The following is a 22,073-nucleotide window of genomic DNA, read 5'->3' on the forward strand; positions in this document are numbered from 1 at the left end:
GATTCAGCCTTTTATTCTATTTGTCAATCAAATCTTTCGTCCATGATAGTCAGGTTGGGGGCCCCTCCTGGGCAGCCCCCTGAACATCTTACAAAACCATTCCCTGCCCACCCTGGCATGTCTAGCAGGCCCCACCCCCCTGCATCCCCTCCCCACGCGCGTGCGCACACCATGTTTGTTGCTACCACTCCAGCTCTCCTTAGCCCCTGGCCCAGGCCACACTCTCCCTCCAGGGGGTGAGACTAGGAGAGGAGGGGTCAGCTTTCAGGGGGTGGGGGGCCTTGGCCAGCCCCTCCAGCAGCCCTCTGCAGCATATCCAGCGCCTCCCAAAAGAAATCCTTCTGTGCCGCCATCAAGGGCATCCAGCCCACGATCTCCTTCATCTTCTCCATGCGGTCCTGCAGTGTGGGGCAGTTGTGGATCTGGCTGAGGTACTCCTCACAGGCCCAGGCCACCCCACCAGGGTCCTGGGGTGCTCCAGCCCCCAGGCTGGGCTCAGGGGTCCCCACTGCCTTGCTGGCTGGTAGGTCCCGGTAGGCTGGGTGGTGCTCAATGTCGTGGCTGGACAGCATGTAGAGGCACTCTCTGGTGGAGCAGAGAGAGCAGGCGCACAAAGGGACCTGGGGGAGAGGAGACAGGGCGTGGCTGAGCAGGTGGGGGGGGTGCCCAGGACGGGGTTCCCTGGAAGCCCCAGCTGTTGTGTTCCTCCCACTCAGACCAGCCCGGAGCCAGCAAGTGAGCTGGCTGGCTGAGCCCCAGGGTCGTGTGAGGTCAGAGAGGGCCAGCAGGATCAGCTCAGGGGGAGAGCCAGGAACCATGGTACACTGCTGGAAAGGGAAGTGGGCGGTGCTGGGAAGTGGGGTCCCTGGGTCCTGGTGGGATCCCCAGCTCCAGTCCCCCTGGGCCTGATGGCTCCTGCCCTCCCCTCTTGCCCACTTGTCGGAACCTGGGCTCTGACCTTGATGTGGAGCTTGACGAAAGAGGCGCTGCCCTTAGGCCAGCCGGGGAGGCGGCCTCCGGCCCCGCAGCCACAACCCAGCAGCTCCTTGCTGAAGTCCGAGCCCTGGCTCAGCACCAGGGAGTGGTTGAGGCCGCACCACAGGGCGATGGGGCGCTGGAGATAATGGACCTGAGGGCACAGGGGGTGGTCCCTAAGTGGGGAACGCCAAGGGACTAGGGTGACAGAAGGGCTCAGGGCAGTCTAGGGAAACGAGGGGAGGGAGGAGATGGGCCGGAGAACAGCCTCCCCGTCCCCGGACAGGCAGCATGACTCCTCCTCGGTTCTCCGGCAGCCCTAGTCTGAGCACAGAAGCGCTAGCACAGCTGTTGCTTCCTCCTCTCCGCTCCCTGGAAAACAGGCTTCCTGCCCAAGGCCAGGGCCTGCTGTCTGCATCCTGGTCTCACCCCCAGGCCTTCGCCTATCCAGTCTCTGTTCTGCCTTCCAGCCTCGAGGGGGAAGAAAGAGCCTCTCTATCCCTGTGCCATTCCAGGAAGGGCTGCCTTCCACGGACTCCTTCCTTCCATCTCTAGCATTTTCAGTCTGTCATATCATTACCTTTCAAAATGGCCACACTGTTCTGGAAAAACACTTCCACCCGACTCCTGCTGCTTCTGACCTCTGTTTTAGGCGGCAAGACTGGCTATATAATCAGTCTGAGGTGGGCCTCTTCTTGTTCTTTGCACAGCAGGTCTCACCTGAAGCTTCTGTGATCTGACTTCCTACTATGCTGGGACTTCTCTCCTAAGGCACTGGACCTCCCAGCAGGCAAATCCCAGGGCCTCTCCTGCATGCTCGCTCCTGAGACTGAGCGCTTTAATTGTGATAATGTAGATACATAATTTATGGCCACTATAGGAAAGTTTATAGGAAAAATTATAAAATATTATCACTGCGAGAAGCCCCACCGCCTTTTATTAACCTCTTGCTGGGCATTCTTCCTCAGTGTTGCCTCTATAAATATACATACACAAGCTGTATATTTTTAAACAAAAATGGGATTGTGCTGTGTAAACCATTTCTTGATTTTTTTTTTTCTTAAAAGTATGGGAACTTCCCTGGTGGTCCAGTGGCTAAGACTCTGCATTCCCAATGCAGGGGCGGGTTGGATCCCTGGTCAGGGAACTAGATGCCACATGCTGCAATTAAAGATCCTCCATGCTGCAATGAAGACCAAAGATCCTGTGATTTGCAACTAAGACCTGATGCAGCTCTATATAGATAGATAGATATGCCATATATATCTATATGTATTCACACACACACAACGTATGGCACAACTGGGACTTCCCTGGTGGTGCAGTGGTTAAGATTCTGTGCTTCCACTGCAGGGCAGATGGGTCTAATCCCTGGGCAGGTCAGATCCTGCATAACCTGTGCTGTGCGTGCATGCTTGTTTGTGTCCAACACTTGCGACCCCACGGACTGTAGCCCACCAGGCTCCTCTGTCCATGGGATTTTTCAGGCAAGAATATTGGAGTGGGTTGCCATTTCCTCCTCCAGGGGATCTTCCCAACCCAGGGATGGAAACTGCCATTTCCCACGTGTCCCGCACTGCAGGCGGATTCTTTACCACTGAAGCACCTGAGAAGTCCGCATAATGTATGCAGCACCCCTGCCAAAAAAAAGACACAACCATCTTTCCATGTCAGGGAGTATATTCCTGCATTATCACTGTCACTATTAATCACCCCCTCCTGGGCGAAACTTTCTGTACCCATGAGATTTGAGGGTGTACCCATTTGAGGGTGTGTCTCTGAGACAAGTTTCAATCCCTCTGCCCACAATGGTGGCTACCACGCAGCTTTGCTCCCCTTATCTCTACTTTTGTCATTTCAACTTTGTTCCAACTTGGAATCAGCTAGACGTTTCTATTTCAGTGTTTTACTCTTCATTGAAAAAAAAAAAGGCTAAATTCACTTTCTCCCCTGAAACCAGCATTCCTCTCCAACTGACGTGTTTACTTGTGATACTGTCCATTTCCAGGGCCAACTATATCCTGCCCTGCTGCCCTCGTATGTAATTACTTTCCAGAGGCTGTTCATTTTCTTTTAAAACACCTCACATCTCCATTCCTCTCTGTTCCTGCTCCCACTGTGCCAGTCCTAATCCCTTGTCTCAAGCCTGAGTGTCCCTCAACAGCTTCTGGGGGGCCTCTCACTGTGCCCTCTGGCAAGGTGACCCAGTCTCAATCATCCAGGGGGGTTGTCTTCTCCTGCTCCAGAACCCACAACTGCTCTTTCCCAAAGCAACACTTCTGTAGGCTTGTGTCCACCTATAGGGCTTCCCTGGTGGCTCAGATGGTAAAGAATCAGCCTGCAATGCAGGAGACCCAGGTTTGATCCCTGGGTCAGGAAGATCCCCTGGAGAAGGGAATGGCTACTAAGTGCAGTATTCTTGCCTGGAGAATTCCATGGACAGAAGAGCCTGGCAGGCTACAGATTACAGGGTCGCAAAGAGTCAGACACGACTGAGCAACAAACACAATACCACCTTAATACCACCTTGTAGCTGCTGAATCCCAAAACACTGCTCCAGTCAGGTCAGTCTTTCCACCTTCCCAGGGATGCGCAAGCTGTGTCCCCACCGCCCCGCCCCCCCCACCGTTACATAGGATGCCTTTCCCGGTACCCACCCGAATCCTCTCTAACCCACTGAGATGCTCACATCTTAGCTCCTCGAGTTACTTCAGCCCACCCAGGTCTCCTCATGTCACTAAACTCCTACTGCCCTAACAGCACGAGCCACACAAAGTTCACCTCGTGGTGCCAACCTGGGTGAGACACGCAACAGTAGCACAAGCATTACAAACTGGTTGACTTCCTAGGGATTAGAAAATGGATTCTGGGACTTCCCTGGTGGTCCAGTGCCCAAGACTCCGTGCTCCCAATGCAGGGGGCCTGGGTTTGATTCCTGGTCAAGGAACTAGATCCTACGTGCTTCGATTGAAAGATCCCACACGCTGCAACTAAGACCCAGCGCAGCCGAATAAATAAATACAGTATTTTTTAAGAAGTGGATTCTATGGAAATTAGAGGCGTGGAGATAGATCCAGGGGTCAGGGAATTAGGGAAAAGGGGGAGGCAGGATGCTCACCTGTGTGGGTTCCCCTCTGTCCATTTTGTCCCCTGTTCCCAGCTGCCCATATCTATTATTTCCCTGCATAAAGATTCGGCCAAATTCATCCACCAGGCCAAGGTGATTGTAGCCAAGAGCACAGAATAGGATCTATGAAGTAAGGCAGAAAGGCAAAGTGAGTGTTCAGTTGTCTTTGGAGGAACTCTGAGCTCCAGAGTCTCCCCACTGCTGACCTGCCCTCCCCAGCTGATCGCTTCCAGTTGCGCCTTCCATGCCACCCCTCTCACAGGTCCCCTTTCCATCCCTGATCAATCATTTGATTCCTGCTCATAGTTCAGACCTTCAGTACCTTGCAGTCCCCTAAGCGCCCCCGCCCCTGGTCTGCCCTGCCCGCCCCTGCCCTCCCGAGGATCCTACCTTGGCAGGCAGTGAGAGTGCAAGCGGCATCTGCTGGTCCAGGGGGTCAAACGCTTGAAGGGTCCCAAAGAGATCACGATACACCCCTGGGGTATGCACCTCAAAATACACTCCCCCCTGGTCTGGGGGGTCGGGAGCCCTCAGCTCAGCGGCTTTGGGCACCCATGTCCTAGGGATCAGGCCCTATCTGTGATGAAAGGTGCAAGTTCTGGGGAGTCTCACACCCATTAGAAATGCACCAGCTATGATGTCTGGGAACTTAAACACCTGTTTTGACTAGGATGCCCTATGGATCCCCTGCCGAGCTGGAATAACGATAAGGGAGGGCTCTGTATCTGGAAGGTCTGTCCAAGGTTGGGGTCTGGAGAAGCAGGAAGATAGTTGTCTTTCTTACCTGTGATGTAGAGAGTACTGCTCTGGTTGGAAGCCATGCAGGCCACACGCAGGTGAGGAAGGCAACGGGACACCTTTCTCAGGGCCAGCTGAACCGTGTAGGAGCGTGGTTGATCCAGCTGGGTCTCATTCACGACCAAAGAGTAGATCTTTCCTTCTTCTGGGGGAGGGGACAAGGAGGCAGACAACTGTGTGGGGGAAGGGACCCTCCAATAGCCACATTGACTTCTTTTTAAATAAAAATGTTATTTGTTGATGCCGTGCTGTGCGGCATGCCGGATGGTTCCTGGACCAGGGATGGAACCTGGGCTCGCCACACCCAAAGTGCCGAATCCTAACCACTAGGCCACCAGGGAACTCCATTGACTTCTCAAGAGACTCCCTAAGCCCTAACAAGACAAAACATTTACTGCCCTAGAGTGGGCTGGAGGGAAAAGTGTAGAGAAGAAGCAAGGAGCGGTGATGGGGGGGTGACTTCAAGTTCCCCGGCCTCCAGCTCTCACCACTGAAAATCAACCAGGGGAGTTCTTCAGTGTGAGGGACAAGTGGAGAGAAAACCTAGCAGGTGGATTTGGTGGAATCTAATTTGATTCCTGGTTGGGAAGAATGATGTCTGGGGATTCAGGGCTCTGCCTAGCATTAAGAAGTCCAGAAGGGCAGAGGGGAGGGGGGAGTGTTCCCTGGTGGTTAGGACTCTGTGATTCCATGGCAGGGTACCCGGGTTCAACTTCACAAGTTGTGAGGCATGGCCAAAAAAAAAAAGAAGTCCAGAAGGTCTCAGGTCTGGGGGCTCGGGAGTGTGGTCAAATCTGGGGAACACTGAGAAAAAGACGGGGGTAGTTCAGGTATAAAGTACAGTGCCTGGTGGAGGTTGGGATGCTTAGAATTTTAAAAATCAGTGCAGGGACTTCCCTGGTGGTTCAGTGGTTAAGGTTCCACCTTCCAATGCAAGCGGTGTGGGTTCAATCCCGAGTTGGGGTTACTACGATCCCACAAGCATGGGGTGTGGCCAAAAAAATAAAGTAGTGGAGTTCCCTAGTGGTCCAGTGGTCAGGACCCGGCATTTTCACTGCCTTGGCCCCACGTTCATTCTCTGGTTGGGGAACTAAGATCCCACATGCCATCAGTAAGGAAGTGTTAGTTGCTCAGTTGAGCCTGACTCTTTGCGACCCCATGGACTGCAGTCCACCAGGCTCCTCTATCCATGAGATTTTCCAGGCAAGGATACTGCAGTGGGTTGCCATTTCCTTCTCCAAAGGATCTTCCCAACCCAGGGATCGAACCTGGGTCTTCTGCACTGCAGGCATATTCTTTACCGACTGAGCTCAAGGGAAGCCCCCCACATGCCATGCAGACCAGCAAAAAAATAAAAATAAATCAGGTGTTCACTAGAACAGTGGTTTCCAAACCATTTTTTGCAGCAGGGCCCTTTATTCCTATGACATGTTACCTAGAATCCTAGACTAGCAGAGAGATCAAAGCAGATACTTGGTTCGACACCAGGACGAGGTGCCCCTCTCCCCCCACCTTCTGCTATGGGTCCTGAAGACTCTGTAGGAAAATAATATGTAAACAAGTTGCTTTAAGCCTCACCTGTGAGGAGCAGCAAGGCCCGCTGCGTCTCCTGACCAACCAGCACAATCTGCTTGAAGCTCATGGAGTGGTGGAAGGTCATCTTGAAGACCCGCTGCCCGCTGGACTGCAGGTACACCTCGACACAGTCGCAGGCCCGGCTGCTGGTCGTGCCCACCACTCCCGGCTGCTCCCGAGTGGCCAACACGTAGAGGTATTTGCGGTAAACTGTGTCACATCTCGGGTCGGAGGCAAACTGTAGGAAAAGACAACAGTGGGACAAGAAGAAGGTGCCCGGGATCTAGAACCTTGCAGTGGGATGAGGCTGGGGCAGCTGGATCCGGGGGTAGGTGATGAGATACGTGGGTGCGGGGCTGGGAAATGCGGACTTGGTTTCAGGTTCCTGGTATAGGAGGGCGCTGTCCTGAGGATGCCAGCTCGGGACTGGTGTGGCCCTGGGGACCCAGAGGAAAGATAGGGTCTCGGCTGCCCGGGTCCTGTTACTCACGTCCTTGGCTCCACGACACAACACAACGTAGCGGCAGGCCCGCTTCCACTGGATCTGGCCAAGGGTGGAGGAGACCAGGGCATTTTTGAGGAAGAAGAGGGTCCCTGCGTAGTCAAGAATGAAGACGTGGTCCTTGGTGGGCAGGAAGCGGCGGTAGCCATGGGCTAGCTGGGGAGCTACACTCTTGCTGAGACAGCGGCGGCGGCCCCCAAATGCCTGGAAATACAGGCCCTTTGTGTCTGGAGAAGACAGAGAGAGGGAAATTTAAAGGCTCAGGAAGGCACAAGGGAGATGAATCAGAGCTTGGGCAAACTAGGTTTCTCAGTGGATGGGTGTTTAGCTCCTCCCCATCCCCATGCCAGGGGAACGACCCCTTTCAAAGGGCCTGTGCAATGCTCAGAAGATACCTGAAATTACGCCCCATGTCTGAACTAAAATTCTCTGCCTGACCTCAGCCCAGGGCCATACACATGCTGCTAAGTGTATGGACTTCTTTGGTCCAAACTTGCATTGAAGTGGAGACATCAAAGGACTTAACAAGAATTCATAGAAAAGTAGAAAGAGAAGTGAAAAGGAATGACTGGGAAAAGCTGGTAGCCCTCCCTTGTCCCTAGCTCTGGATGTGCTACCTGGATCTCCCTTCACTCTGGTGTGTGAGATGAAGTTATTGGATTGGAGGTTAGAGCATATTTCTCAACCTGGGGGTGATTTTTGTCCCTCAACAGACATTGGCTGTCACAGCTCAGGGAGGTGCTATTGGTATCTAGTGGGTGGAGATGAGGGAAATTGGTAAACATCCCACAAATGCAGAGGACAGCCCCCTCACCCGACTTCAAAGAATTATTTGTCCCCAAGTTTTATTAGGGATCAGGTTGAGAAATCCTGGTTTAGAGGAGGGAAAACTCCAGGTGTTGGGAGAGGAGGATGTCTGAAGGCGAAATGTGGAAGTGTTTGAATGTGGTGGGCAACTTGGCAGGGATGCTAGAAGGAGTGGGGGCTCTGGGTGACACTCTCTGAGAGCAGCTCTAGAGACTTGGAGTAAGATCTTGCTGAAGTGTGTTTCAATCTAATAAGTTTCTTGCAGAGAAAGGGGTCCTGGAAGATGGCTGGGAATACTGAGGTCATCAGACCACTTTATGGAGCAGGAGGGACCCCAGGATAAGGTAGGACAGAGGCAGAGAGAACTAGAGGTTTTGGGGGAAGGTGTACAGTTCAGAATGGCAGCTCTCTTCCAGGGTCGGACCCCAGAACCCTGCTCTCGAAGGCGAGGACTGAGCCGGTGACAGATGCGTCTCCACACGCTCTCGGCATCGCACACTTGGTGGAAGTAGTGGCAGGTCTGGCCGAGAGCGACCACATCTCTCACTGGGAGGAATGAGATGATGTGCTCCACCTGCGGGGGTTGGGGGGCAGGACGGGGAAAGCAGGGGTCAGGGGGCAACCCCCTCTCCAGCTCTCCTGCCCCCCGGTTCCTTTATTCTTAGCACCAACCCCCCCACCCCCAAGGACTCACCAGCTCTGGGGGGAACAACTGAACAGAAACAGGGTTTCCTCGTCCCTTCTTCTCTTCACCCCCAGGTTCTGAAGGGCCACATGAAGGGCAGCTCCGCTTTACCTGCCCAAGGAGAAGGGGGCACACATGAAGGTCATGCCTCTCTTTCTCCCTTCTCTTACTTATTAACTGCTATTTGGGGGGGCCCATTGCTCTGACTCCCAGCTCTGTGCTGTCAGAGCCTGCCATCTTTTTCCTCTGGGTCCGTGGGTTACCCCTCCCTGTCTGCCTGGCTCCTCGTCCAACTCCTCCCCTGACCTCCGGCTGCCATCTTGCTGCCCCCCTTTGCCTCGCCGCCCTCCCCCCTCACCCTGAGCCCCTCCTCCCGTCTGCACAGCCCGGTCAATTTTTGCAGCTTCCGGCTCCGGCTTCTCCTCACCATCCTGACTGCCCCCTCCCTGCTCCTGCCCTCATCTCTCCGGGCCCCTCGGCCCCCCGTACTCAGCTCCCTGGCCCCCGTCCCTGCTGCCTTTCCCACACCATGTCCCCTGCCTGGGCTTGGGGGACTTTCTGGGGCCCCTCGCCCTGCTAGGCTCCTCCCCTATGGAGTCTGGGGCAGACAAACCTCTCTCTGTGACCTCACTACCCAGCCACTGTGACCTATTTTTCCCCAAGCTTGCCTGGGATTTTCTCTCAGCTCCTTGGTTCTAGCTCAGTTCTGGCCACCCAGGGGCTCATGGGATATGCATTGGACAGGAGAAGTATAGTGTGAGCTACTGGTAGATGAGGCCTTTCCTTTCAGGGTGTTTTTTTCACTTGATGCCCTTTTAGCAAGAGAAGCACTGGTGAATTCTTCATATCTTAGCAGTTAAGAGCCACCAGGGGATTTGTAGCTCAAGAATATATATATATATATATATATATATATATATATATATATATATATATATATAAAAGTATAAACTCAGTTCGACAGGCGAGGGGGAAAGGTGACCCTGTTAATTAGACCATTAATCTCATGACAGCATGCATCAGATGACAGCGGCCACAGCTGAGCACAAACACTACTCTTTTCTCATGAAGAACACATCCAAAAGTAGACTTCTTTCCTGGGGACAGTAACATGGTTGCATGCATGAAGGGCAACATATTAAGGTGGAAGAAAGGAATAGATTTACTCTGAAAGCTCAGTATATCTCCCAGAGTCTAAGCTATTAACTTAGTCTTATGGGCAGAGGGGGATGACATGGATGAGAAGCAGCAGGAGCTGGGGCTGCATCTGTCCATGTAGGGGGACAGAAGATCTGCACCTATACATCCAAGGAGTGGCTGTCTGTCCCAGCAACGCTGAAGAATTTAGGCCTGGACAACCAGCTCTCAGCTGCACAGTATTATAGACTCATTCGTTTTCTGTGTTAGTAGACTGTCAACCATCCAATCCAACTCCCTTACTTAGGGGGATCAGTAAACACCTAGTTTGAGACACATAGGATGGAATTCTAATAATTCAATAAATGTCTCGGAATGTCAACATCTGAGTTGTGACTTATGGGAGAGATTCTTCAGCTACTGTGGCTAGGCAACTGTTAACCAATTAAGTGGATTATACTAGGTCCTTATGCCACCTAACAGGATGTTAATATCTCTCAGCAGACGGTACAAGTATAGACAGCTTCCTCTTGCATCTGGGTCCTCTTTATCCACTCCGTTTCACCTTGGAAGCCAAAGAAGAGAGGCGAACAGAAAAAAAGCCCAACGCAAAAGCTGATGCAGGGAGAAGCCTGGCTTCCAGTGCGAGCTGTTAGTAACTTGCTGTTTTCTCTTGACAACTTCTCATCAACTTCCCTCCGTTTATTTCCTCGTTTGTAAAACGGAGGACTTCTTCTAGGTGAGGGTGGTCCCTTCTAGACTAATCCCGTAGGTTTGATCATCACAATTTCTGCCCAGCCAGGCACGCTCCTTTGGGCAGCGGGATAGCCCGGGCGTATTTTCGAGGCTTTCCGGGTCTTCCCTAACCCTTCCTCCAGGAGTTGAGCTGGGTATCTCCAGCCCCTAGGAAGCCACTGGTCGGCTCGGACTCCAGATTGTCGGGGGGCCCCCAGCCTTCGCAGCTGGAATGGCATCCACAATCCCTTCTGCGGCAACGACCCCTCTGTACACTGGCCTCAGGCATCACCGTGCCTCCCGCTCCCCCTAGTCCCCACGGTCCTCAAAGCTTTGAGCTCGCTTGCTCACAAGTCCAACTTGCACACATTAACTTCTACCCTTGCAACCGCTTGGAGCCGGCCGAGCGCGGTGCGCTCGCATTCTTTTATCTCAGTCTCAAAAAGTTCCAGTTCACCCGCCTCCTCCTTAGCGAAGGGGGGGCGGCCTTCTTCTCGCCCATACTATTGGTAGGTAGAGCCGTCCCTCAGAGAAGAGGCCGGGCCAGGTTCCCTTGGGAGGATCTAATTGGCCTTCTTGACAGTCACTCGCCTATATCTGGCTTGCGATTGGTCCTCGTTGGACGAGGCTCAGGGTTTGCCTTTCTCGGCCTCCAGCCCGGCGGAGTGGAGCCCCGGGCGTCTCCGCCTCCTGATTGGACCTGATTGGCTTCATCCCCACTCCTGAGATTTGTGATTGGGTGCGGCTGCGCGGGGCGGGCCGGCCTGGAACCTCGGCCGTTGGCGAGCGCTCTAATCTCGTCCCCCTCCCTTCTTCTCGCCTCACTCAGTGCCGGAGTCTTCACCCCTCCCGGCGGGTTCTGATTAGCCACTTCCGACGCGTCTCGGGGTCCCGATTGGCCCGCCGGGTCCCTGAGCCCGCTCACTCCCCCCGGGAAGCGACTACGGCGGCTCCGAGGAGGGGGAGGGGCAAGGAGGGACGGCGGGTCCCCGTCAGTCAGGCAGCGGGAGCCGCCGGGAGCGGATGGCGGCGGCGGTGGCGGCCCCACTCGCCGCCGGGGGTGAGGAGGCGGCGGCCACGACCTCCGTCCCAGGGTCTCCAGGTCTGCCCGGGAGCCGCAGTGCAGAGCGGGCCCTAGAGGAGGCCGTGGCCACTGGGACCCTGAACCTGTCTAACCGGCGTTTGAAGCACTTCCCCCGGGGCGCGGCTCGCAGCTACGACCTGTCAGACATCACCCAGGCTGGTGAGTGTGCAACCAGGCCCCGAGCCCGGCCGGGACCCTCGTTTGCATAGTCCCGCCCCTCGCTTGTTTCTCCCGGGCCCGGGCGTCTGGCCCGCCCCATCACCTGGCCTTCGGAGTTCTGGATTCTTTGGATTTGCATAAGTCCGCTACCAGCCCCCTCCCCACTTTAAGAACTACTAGACAACGAGCCCTTGCTGAACACCCAGAGTCCCTGGCCGAGTGTCGTGATAACCCCCCCAACCCGCCCTCTGCTGCTCTTTATTTGCATATCTGAGCACCTGTAGAATGGTTCCGCCCCTAACCTGGTTGGTTTATTTGCGTGATCTCTTCAACCTTAGTTCTGGTCATTCCATAAAGCAGCCCCCGAAACCGCCCCCCCGACTCCTTTCTCTTTCTTCGTTTCCAACTCTTTCCCCTGTTCCACCGAGAAACGAGCAGCCCCAGGCCCCCGCTTCCCATAGATTTGCCCCTGACAACCCCAAGTTTGTGTCCTTCGCTTGGTAGTCCCGCCCCCTAAGGCTGCTGCCTCTCTCCACTCTTCACCCAGCCTGCCTGTGGAAAAGAAGCAAATCTCCCACCTCCCCCAACTCTTTTCTGCGCGAGTTCTTCCTCCCATTATCCTAACCCCTTTATCTGAGACTCCTCCTCCTCCTTGCGTGTGTGAGGTCACAGTGGAGCCTGTGATCTCATAGAGACCCTAGAATTCCCATTTCAGTTTCTGCTTTTCCCCAGGGGGGAGGGACTTGAGGCAGTTGCTGAAAGGAAGGAAATCTTAGCTAGAGACGGTCCCCACTGCCCTTCCCACTCCCCCACCCCTAGGATCCCTCTAATCATGCGCCCTCCACCCTGGTGTCTGTTGATGGTAGGGTGTAGGGGACTCCACTGTGACAGGTGAGTCAGGCCTCAGCTGCTCAGAAGGCCGACGCTGACCTTGGGCTGGCAGCTGGGAGGGTGGGGATTGGGAGAGGGGCGGAGGACCGCATTCCCAAAGCCCCACCCCAGCGGAGCCTAGGGTGGGACTTGAGGCTGGATGAGAGTGACCCCCTGATGACACTGCCCTGGGATTGCATTCCCTGCCTAGCAGGTGCCTGCTCACTTGCAAACACCCTAGTCTTTCCTCGACTGTCTGGAGAGAACCAGTTGAAACCACTCCGCTTGTCTTGGGTTGCTAGGTAAACTCACTGGCTGCCTCTGCGAACCCGGGAGCCATTGCCGTCCCTCTCAGTCTCCCCCAGCCGTCTAACCCCCCAGCTCCAGACTGACCTCAGCAGCTGTGTGACACTCGCCGTCTGTTCCCTTTCCCCTCCCCCTTGCTTGTTTTTTGACAAAGACCAAATGTTATTCTTTACTTCCTTAGGGCTCTGTCTGTGAGAGTGGACTCCTGGGGAAAACTCCCAAGAACTCCGGGGCCCCTCCCAGCTCCCACCCCCTCCCGCCTCCTCCCCCAGAATTCCGGCTCAGGGTGCAGCCCGGCTCAGGGTGCAGCCTGTTCTCCTGGGACAGTCTCAGCTTCCTGTGAACCCCCTCTGCCCTGCTCTCCACACAGGAGCCCTCAGTCCTTTCAGGGCCGGGGTTCTAGGCCAGGTGGGCCTCTCTCATCCCAGGCTCTCTCCTCTGGCCCCTCTCCCCATGCAGGGTGCCTGTAACTTGGGGTGGAAAGGGGAAGTGACAGGGAGCCAGTCAGTGCTGCCCTTACCCTGCTCTCCACACCTCCTTGCCCTTCAGCCCTGACAGACTAAAGGCTTCCAGCACTGCCACCCCAATCATGTGGAAGCTCTCCTCCTGTTTGCCCAGCTCTTTCTGAACCAGCGTGTTCCTTGCACATGCTGTCCCATGGCCTAGGTCCCTGATGTCCCTTGGACTTGTTCCTGGGGCCCTGATAGCAAGATGAATCCTGAGGTGGGGGAAGGGCTGAGCTCACAAAAGAGAAGTGCAGCTCGTTCTCTCACAGACCACATCCTGTGCCTCCTAGGCCCTGCCTCCTCCAACCCTGCTCCTTTCCGCTCCTCTGAGCTTTTGCCCGCTGTGCACCCCATCAGAACTTGCTCCCCACCCCTTCTCCCACAGGCCCCTGCAGTGTATACCAGAGAAAGCAGGCAGGTGGAGGGGGCGGGGCAGGCAGACACATCTGACCCTCCCAGCCTCTCTGGAACTGTCTTCTTCTGTGACAGGTCTTCTTTCTGTGCACAGCAGGGCTGGGAGCAGAGGGGGTTCCTGGGGCGTCAGGCTGTCATCCACCCTGGTAAACACAGGGCCCACCAGAGACAGAAGCCAACAGATTGTTTCTGCTTCATTTCCTGTCACAAGACTCACCTCCTTGGGGGATAACCCCAGCTTCCCCTCCCCACGGCTTTTGCTTGCCCTTCCCTGGAGAGGGCCCTCTAAGAAGCTCACCCAAGCTCCGTGGCCTGGGACTTCCCCCAGCAGGCCCTGGGCCCCTCCCAATAGAGGCTGAGCAGAGAAAGCAGAAACCCGGCTGCAGAGGTCTGAGCAGTGAATGCCTCCAGCCTGGCAGGAACCCTGCCCTGGTCTAGCAAGCCACTTGTTGAGATAAAAGGATGGCAATAGACTCTCCCCTCCTTTCTGCCCTCTCCACGCCTCGCCCATGCCCAAGACACAGGCGTTGGTCTGAAGTCTGGGTAAAAGTGAGAGAGGAAGTAGAGGCAGGCTGTTGGGAGTGGAAGAGGGTAGGAAGGAGCCCAATCGCTGCCTGGGACTCCAGTTCCCACCTCTGGCTTGGTCCACTTGTCTTTCCCTCAGGTCTCGGAATCTGTAACTTCATAGTCCCATGGGCCTGGCTTGCTGATCCCAGGGGCTGGTGAAAATCTGTAGGCCAGAGTCCGGTCTCTAGACTAGGCTCTAACGACCCCTGGTTTTCCCGCTAGGTTGAAGATAGGTTGAGGGTGGGAGACGGAGCCCTTAGGAGGGAGGAGGCTTCTTGGTCATCTCCCACGGGGGTGGCTCAGTGTCTTACCTTGGACCTCCCAGCCCATCACCTTGCTAGTTCCTTTGGAGCATCAACCTTCTATGACCTTTGCCTTCCACCTCCTCAGGCATCACAGGACAACGGGGACCACAGGAGGTAGAGAATCTAACCAGCCTGGTAGAATAGCCCTGCGTTTGTGTGTCTGAAGACAGTGTGTGTGGCTCGCCTTCCCCCCACCCCCAGTCTAGGCTTCTCCAGCCCAGTCTTGCCTGTGCCCTTCTGGTCACACCTGGAGTGTGCTCCAGGTTACGAAGTCTTTCTTCTTAAACTCGAGGGAGTCCAGGTTTATAGGTCTGATTCTTTAGGTCGGCTAGGGAGATAGAGGGCTGGGCAACTGGCTCCGGGGAAGTTCAGGATCCTCCTGTCCAGGACTGGGCCTTTGCAAGCTCCCCCCTGACACTTGTTTCCCCTAGACCTGTCTCGGAACCGGTTCCCCGAGGTGCCAGAGGCAGCATGCCAGCTGGTGTCCCTGGAGGGCCTGAGCCTGTACCACAATTGTCTGAGATGCCTGAACCCAGCCTTGGGAAATCTCACCGCTCTCACCTACCTCAACCTCAGGTAGGGAGGCAGGGCCACAGGAGGGTAGGGGGTTGTCCTTCTCAGCCCCAAGTACCAGTGCATGGCACCCTGAGTGACCCTCCCCGTGACCCAGAAAGTAGGGCAACACGGGAGAGTTCCTGCCTGGAGGGAGAACCCACTGCCTTTCTCCCTCCTGCAGCCGAAACCAGCTGTCATCGCTGCCGCCCTACATCTGTCAGCTGCCCCTGCGAGTGCTCATTGTCAGCAACAACAAACTGGGAGCCCTGCCTCCCGACATCAGTGCCCTGGGGAGCCTGCGACAGCTCGTGAGGATGGGGAGCAGGGAGACTGGGGGGATGGCTGAACCAGGCACTAGGGACTTTTGGCAGGAGGGCAGGGAAAGGCGGGATGCACCCTAGGGAAAAGGACGAGACCAAAGGAAGTAGCCTGGTCCAGGAGGCAGTTTCTGATGCTCCAAGTCTGATGCTCTTTCCGCACGTCTTTCCTTGTCTTCCTCATTCCAGGACGTGAGCAGCAATGAGCTGCAGTCGCTCCCCACGGAGCTGTGCAGCCTCCCTACCCTGCGGGATCTCAACGTTCGGAGGAACCAGCTCAGTACCTTGCCTGATGGTGAGGAAAAGACTTAGAGCATGTCAGGGTGTGTGTGTGTGTGCGTGTGTGTCTACCTTGAATGCCTGACCTAGAGCGTGTCAGGGGGTGTGTGTGTATCTACCTTGAATAATGATACCTTAGTCGCCCAGGGTTTGCCATGTATGAAATGCACTGTAAATTATTTTCCTTGCTCTTGACCAGCACCCCTCTGAAGCCGGTAAGGCAGGGGTTATTAGCTGTACTTGACAGATGTGGGGGAAGGTGCAGTGAGGGCAGTAGGTGAGTCCATCGCCAGGCATCCTGTAGAATTTCATGGTCAGAAAGGGCCTTCGAGGTCACCCAGTGTCACAGCACTTAGCGCAGATGAAGCTCTCAAAACCTGAGTCCGGTGAGGCCCCGTGCTACCTCCCCAGAGATTCTGAACCAGCGCGCTGGAGCCCAAGCAAGCCCATTTTAATGAGCTAATTGTGATGCACCCCGACACTTGATAGCCTGTGCTCCAAAGCAGGCACACCTTCCTTTATTCAGTCAGCTTTGCATGTGTGTGTTTCCTGTGTTTTAGGTGGGGACTAGGTAGATGTGAGTGATGTCACTCAGTTCTGGGGCCAGCTCTGAAGATTTAATGGCTTAATGGGGAGAGACAAGCAGAGGGAGGTGCTAGGACAGGAAACTTAAAGCCATAGACGCTGGAGGGAGCCACGTGGCTCTGCCTGGGACCCTGGGGAAGACCTCGGCCCCAAGGCACAGTAGGAGCTGGCCTTTGAAGGAGAGTTCCCCATCCTTCTGCAGCCCAGGCAGATGCACCCCTATGTGTAGAGCAGGGAGGTCCAGCATGGAATGGTTAAGAAGGCAAGCCAGGACTGGTGGAAAGGACTGCAGCCGTGCTACCTGTGTTTTTGAAAAGCAGGCGAGAGGAGTCAGGTGGCTACCTGTTTCTCTGGGCTCCTCCCATCCTTCTTCTAAGATGGTAGGGGTACGAATAAGCATTTGATCAGCGCTCTCTCTGGGCCATAAGAGACCCCAGCAAAATACCCTGGGGAAACAGAGGAAGGAGCAATAAATTCCAGCCTAGTGTCTGAAAAGATTTCAGAGAAGAAGTGACACCTGAGCTGAACCTGGAAAGATGCATGAACAGAAAACTGGGGCTCTCCTAGCTGAGCAGACAGCATGTGGGGAGGCCAGAGCTAAGGGGCTGGAGGGCGGGCTGATGTGGTGTGAGGGTGGGAAGCGAGGTGGGGAATGTGGGCAGAGCCAGGTCATGAACTCCTCAACCAGGGAATGCTGCTTGACTAGAGAGCAGCGATTTTCATTCTTATCCTGTGTCTCGGCTCATCACTAATCCAGGGGGTCTCTCTGAGAAGTGGAGAAGGGTACCATTCTCCTGCGGGTGGGCCAGGGCTTGACTAAGTAGAGTGCCTGGAGGTTGCCGCCCCCTCATGCCGTGCCTTTGTTTAGGACACCGCCCGCTCACCTGCAGCAGCCCTGGCTGCAAGTCCTGGAAGGCTTTTAAGCAGCAAGGTGTCACAGTTTGATTTGGGCCCTGTGATGGACACTTGAGGAGGAGGAAGTGGCAGTGGGGTGGAGTGGGCAGGGAGGAGAAGCGGATGGGCAGCAGCTAAAGTCAGTTTGAGTGGGCAGAGGAGCAGGGTGGTGATTCCTGGGGAGCGCCCTCCGCCCACCAGGGCAGAGGGGCTGCCGGAGAGGTGACATGCCAGCCGGGGGCAGAGGAAGTGAGCACAAGGCCCTGCCCCTGAGCATGCTCCTGACTTCTCCCTCACCCACCCCCAGAGCTGGGGGACCTTCCTCTTGTCCGCCTGGATTTCTCCTGTAACCGTGTCTCCCGCATCCCGGTCTCCTTCTGCCGCCTCAGGCACCTGCAGGTCATTCTGTTGGACAGCAACCCCCTGCAGAGCCCACCTGCCCAGGTGAGTTGGGAGCAGGGCTGGCCGAGAGTGGGCAGGAGTTGGGGGTGTGGGTCCCTTTGGTAGTCAAGCAGGATCCGAGGATCCCCCCCTTCCCCTCACTATGCGTCTCCACACCCAGATCTGCCTGAAGGGGAAACTTCACATCTTCAAGTATTTGTCAACAGAGGCTGGGCGGCGCGGCGGGTCTGCACTGGGGGACCTTGCTCCTTCCCGCCCCCCGAGTTTCAGCCCCTGGTAAGTTCCACATGGGAAGAAAGGAAGCCCCTGGATACTTATACCTCTCCCCAGCACCAGGGACCCCGTGGTTTCCAGAGGGTGGATGAGGGGGTGGCCACCCAGAACGGGGCTGACCGGCTCTCCCTGGCTGGCCCCAGCCCTGCCGAGGACTTGTTTCCGGGACGTCGGTACGATGGCGGGCTGGACTCGGGCTTCCACAGCGTTGACAGTGGCAGCAAGAGGTGGTCTGGAAATGAGGTAAGGGCCTCCTTCCCACGGGACACGGGGGATCTCGGCCCCAGGGAGAACCTGAGCTAGGACCCTTCGTCTTCTGCCTTGAAAGCTCAGAGTGATAAGGGTGGCTGGAGCCGTCTTCTTCAGTCCCTTGTCCAAGAACCTCAGGGAAGGGCTGGTTCACCACGGGCCCCGGACTCTGGAGGGTCTATCTCCCATCTCTGCCTTTCTGCACTTCCAGTCAACAGATGAGTTCTCCGAGTTGTCGTTCCGGATCTCAGAGCTGGCCCGGGAGCCTCGGGGGCCCAGGGAGAGAAAGGAGGATGGCTCTGGTGAGCAGTGGGGTCATGGGCTGCGGGCTGGGGGTGTGGACGAGGCCCTTAGCGCCCCCCTCCGCTCGCTGACACGCCCTGCTCTCTCTAGCTGACGGAGACCCTGAGCAGATCGACTTCATCGACAGCCACGTGCCTGGGGAAGATGAGGAGCGAGGTACCGGAGAGGTGAGGGGCCGCAGCATCCCGTGTCCATCTACCGTAAGAGAGCCGGCGGGAGCAAGCCAGGGCAGGCTTGGGGACCCCCTCAGCCCCTCTGTTGTTCTGTCTTCAGGAGCCGCGGCCACCAGAGTCGAGCCCTGCGGCAGGAGACGGGGAGAGGGCACCGAGCAGCAGGTACTGCGGAGCCACCCGAGGCGGCACCCCTCCCTTCACACGCTTCTCCTCTCCCCTACCCAGCTCTACCTCTGTCCCTCTGCCCTCAGGCGGGAGGAGCCAGCCGGGGAGGAGCGGCGGCGCCCGGACACCTTGCAGCTGTGGCAGGAGCGCGAGCGGCGGCAGCAGCAGCAGCAGCAGCAGAGCGTGGTGTGGGGGGCTCCCAGGAAGGACAGGTGCGCGTCGAGCGGCGGCCTGGCGGTGGGCGCTGGCAGGGAGCCCCCACGCGCTTCTCTGTCTCTTGGGGGTGGCGGAGCCCTGCCGGGCACTGCTGACCCTGCGTCTCCTTCCTTTTCTAGTTTTCTGAAGCTGGGGGTCAGGGCTGCTGGTGGGGGTCCCAGTGCCTCGTCCACTCAGGCCACCTACAAGTATGTGTCCTGGCCTCCACCTCTCTCAGTCCCCACCCTGCGTGCACACCCTTGCCCCAACCACCCCTCTGATTCCCCTTCTGTCTCCTCAGCGGCACGTCCAGGTCCAACACCACCCAGCTGGGAGCGTCAGCGGGGCAGGGAGCCCCCACCCCTGCCCTTGCCTCCACCTCCCAGGAGCCCCCGCTTCCATCTGGACCAGGTGGGAGGGGGGCTTTGGGTGGAGGATGGGGGCCTTTGTAGGTGGGAGGGGCGGGCTGAGGCCTGGCTGGCGGCCTGAGGGAGGGGTAGGACACTGAGGAGGTGTTTCTCTCCCCTGTCCCTGTCCCCTGGCTCCGGCCCCCAGCGACCGCACCTGCTCCTCGGCCGCTCAGCTCCATTCAGAGACCAAACAGCTTCCTCTTCCGTTCTTCCTCTCAGAGCAGCTCAGGTGGGTCTTGCCCCTCCCCAGTACTAACCCAGTACTAATGCAGCACTAAGCTCCAGGCTGGGGTCATCCCTTGTGGCCTAGAAGTTCTCTGGTCAATTGTCCCTTTGTGTGGAAAATCCCACAAGCACAGAGGCAGGAGATGTGGGTGCCAGACACTGCGACCCGGCTACAAAGTCCATGGTGGGCGGTGGAGACAGCCCCACACCCCCCTTTCCTCCAGGCCCTTCCTCACCAGACACTGTCTCAAGACCTCGGCGATCCCCCCAGCTTTTGGACGAAAAGGAGGTGATGGCTCAGCTGCGCCAGGTATGAGAGGTGGGACTCGTGTGGGTTCCGCGTGGGCCCCTGAGCTTCCTGGCTTCCCTCAGCCGCCTCCTTGCCCAGCCTGGTACTTCCTCTGGAGACTCTGACCTCTCCCCCTCCTTCCCATCTCCCAGGTGCTTGAGTGCCAGCTGCAGCGGCCCCTGCCCGATGACCTGGCTGAGGCTCTGGCCAACGGGGTCATCCTCTGTCAGCTGGCCAACCAGCTGCGGCCCCGCTGTGTGCCCTTCATTCACGTGCCCTCGCCTGCTGTGGTCAGTTGGCGCCCAGGGCAGGAAGGTAGGGGTTGGGGCAGGAACCCCTGGGGCCTCTCTCTTACTCCCTCTTTCCTTTCTTACCCACCCTCAGCCAAAACTCAGTGCCCTCAAGTCTCGGAAGAATGTGGAGAGTTTCTTAGAAGCCTGTCGAAAAATGGGGGTACCTGAGGTATGGGGGTGTGCTCTCGGGCGCAGGGCTGGTCTCTCCTATAAAGGGTGCAGTGTCCTGGGCTCAGCGAGGCCCTCTGCATGGGTGCTCATGGGGGTCTCTGCTCCCCAGAAGGAAGCACAGCCACCAGCCCTCCTGTGTGTCCCCCGCATGCCTCCCTTCCCGCTCCCTGCATGTCGGCGTGGCTCTGGCCCTGCATGTGAGGGCAGGGGTGGGAAGGATGGTCTTGCTGCTGCTCTTGACGTGTGTACTTTGTCTTGTCCATCTGTCCTACTCTCCCTTCCCAGGCTGACCTGTGCTCGCCCTCAGATCTCCTCCAGGGCACCGCCCAGGGGCTGTGGACCACCCTGGAGGTTGTGAAGCGGGTGGGGGGCAGGGCCCCCCCACCCCCCTGGCCCCCCTCCGGTCTGGGCGGCTTCATCCTCTTCTACGTGGTCCTCATGCTGCTGCTCTGTGTCGTCTACACTCGGCTCCTGGGTTCCTAGGACCCGAAGCCACCCCCCCCACCCTGCCCTCTTTCTATTTATAAGACTCCTGTGCAACCCCCTCCCCACCAGTGGTGCCTTCAGCCCCTACCAAAGACACTAGTGAACCCCACCCCTCATACACACTGACTTCAGAGGCCCCACTCTGGTACCCCCAGACCCTGGGCCCCCAGCCTCTGGTTCCCTCCTGTAGCCCCTCCCCCTGGCCCTCCCACTGTGTGCTGATGGTGCCTTCAAATTCTCTCCCCGCTTCCCCAGAGGGCGGATCTTAACCCTCCTTGCACCCCCGCCCCGCCCCTCCCCACCCCACCCCCGCTATAGGGGGCTAAATTATCTATATTTTGTAGAGAGAACTCTATATTTGTAGGGGATGCAGGGGCCCAGGCTGGGTCTCTGTCTCTTGTATAAATTGTACAGATCGTGGCTGCCTGTGTGTTTGTGTGTGTGTGTGTGCGCGCGTCTGCTCCTGCTGTGCTGGGCCCAGCCCCAGCCGTGTCCCCTGGGCTCTATGTGCCAGCCCGCCTACTTCAGCATTTTCCTCTGGAAGTGGCAGGTCTGTCCTCCCCTCTAAGCCTCGGCCCGCTGTGTCATCTCCCTTCTGTTACCCTCTGCAGCTTCCTTGCATCTCAGTAGTCCCCAAGCCATGTCCAGGGTGCCCTTGACCTTTGTCTGCTACATCCCGTCAGCCCCCTTGGTCCAGGCTCCTTTAGGGTGTCTCCTACCCCACAGCCGAGAGGAGGAGGTGATAAGGGGAACTTAACCCAGGCCCCTTCCCCCAGGAGTCCCTGTGCCAGCCCCACCACATCCTGGAAGAGGAGGGGGCCCCGGGAAAGGGCCTCCCCTACGTCGCTGCTGTCATCCATGCACTGCTGGAACGGCCTTAGGGTTGAGGTCGGGGTGCAGGGGCCCAACCCGGCGGGGGCCCCAGGAACCGAAGACAGTGGCGTATGGGCTCCGCTCTCTAGCGAGGACTGGTGAGGGCGGCCTCGGGCCTGGCCCTATGCCTCGGGCACCTCTGCCCAGGAGGTTGGAAGCAGGCCGGCCCAGCAAGGCGCGTGGCCGCCTCTGGGTGCGGCCAACGGTCTGGGATGGAAGACGGGGAGCTGGATGTTGTGTCAAGTGCAATAAAGAGAAGCCGGAAGCCCTCTAGGTCATCCCTCAGATATGTGTGTGTGTGTGTGTGCGGACAAGGGCAGTGCATGTGGGGAGCGGGTGCCCTCCTCACGTGCACATCCGGGTGGCCTCCACGTCTACTTCCGG

General features: G+C 57.0%; 2 protein-coding genes across 5 annotated transcripts; one reads left to right on the forward strand and one right to left on the reverse strand.

Moving 5' to 3' along the window:
• Positions 1-237: 237 nt before the first annotated feature.
• Positions 238-9,037, reverse strand: FBXO24 (F-box protein 24). The gene is made up of 10 exons (XM_005893170.2): positions 8,828-9,037; positions 8,479-8,580; positions 8,175-8,358; positions 6,966-7,204; positions 6,479-6,713; positions 4,887-5,045; positions 4,493-4,614; positions 4,094-4,225; positions 959-1,129; positions 238-620 (listed from the first exon to the last, which is right to left on the reverse strand). The coding sequence occupies exons 1-10, from the start codon at positions 8,897-8,899 to the stop codon at positions 258-260; spliced, it is 1,779 nt and encodes a 592-aa protein (XP_005893232.1). The 5' UTR covers positions 8,900-9,037; the 3' UTR covers positions 238-257.
• Positions 9,038-10,117: 1,080 nt separating this feature from the next.
• LRCH4 (leucine rich repeats and calponin homology domain containing 4) lies at positions 10,118-21,954 on the forward strand. 4 transcript variants are annotated; one of them, XM_070362787.1, is made up of 19 exons: positions 10,122-10,257; positions 11,171-11,584; positions 14,984-15,128; positions 15,289-15,415; positions 15,614-15,719; positions 17,490-17,626; positions 17,745-17,860; positions 18,001-18,100; positions 18,318-18,408; positions 18,500-18,576; positions 18,683-18,744; positions 18,834-18,959; positions 19,083-19,151; positions 19,244-19,353; positions 19,498-19,581; positions 19,802-19,887; positions 20,019-20,156; positions 20,251-20,328; positions 20,616-21,236. In XM_070362787.1, exons 2-19 carry the CDS (start codon positions 11,365-11,367, stop codon positions 20,811-20,813), a joined length of 2,070 nt encoding a protein of 689 aa, XP_070218888.1. In that variant the 5' UTR covers positions 10,122-10,257; positions 11,171-11,364; the 3' UTR covers positions 20,814-21,236. The 4 variants fall into 4 exon arrangements, with proteins under 4 accessions (XP_070218890.1, XP_070218888.1, XP_070218891.1 ...); XM_070362790.1 differs by lacking the exon at positions 20,616-21,236 and adding an exon at positions 21,593-21,954 and having other exon boundaries at positions 10,239-10,257; XM_070362789.1 differs by lacking the exon at positions 19,083-19,151 and having other exon boundaries at positions 10,118-10,257.
• Positions 21,955-22,073: the final 119 nt, after the last annotated feature.

This window comes from Bos mutus, chromosome 25, assembly GCF_027580195.1.
Source record: "Bos mutus isolate GX-2022 chromosome 25, NWIPB_WYAK_1.1, whole genome shotgun sequence".
NCBI lineage: Eukaryota > Metazoa > Chordata > Mammalia > Artiodactyla > Bovidae > Bos > Bos mutus.

Bases quoted from the DNA above. Each gene is read 5' to 3' on its own strand.
- FBXO24 (XM_005893170.2), bottom strand. From the start codon at position 8,899: ATGGTGAGGAGAAGCCGGAGCCGGAAGCTGCAAAAATTGACCGGGCTG. The intron at 8,581-8,827 runs GTGAGGGGGGAG...CTCCTTGGGCAG, and splicing joins GACGGGAGGAGGGGCTCAGG to GTAAAGCGGAGCTGCCCTTC. The intron at 5,046-6,478 runs GTGAGGCTTAAA...CCCCTCCCCCAG, and splicing joins GGCCTTGCTGCTCCTCACAG to AAGAAGGAAAGATCTACTCT.
- LRCH4 (XM_070362787.1), top strand. From the start codon at position 11,365: ATGGCGGCGGCGGTGGCGGCCCCACTCGCCGCCGGGGGTGAGGAGGCG. The intron at 15,129-15,288 runs GTAGGGAGGCAG...TCCCTCCTGCAG, and splicing joins CTCACCTACCTCAACCTCAG to CCGAAACCAGCTGTCATCGC. The intron at 15,416-15,613 runs GTGAGGATGGGG...TCCTCATTCCAG, and splicing joins TGGGGAGCCTGCGACAGCTC to GACGTGAGCAGCAATGAGCT.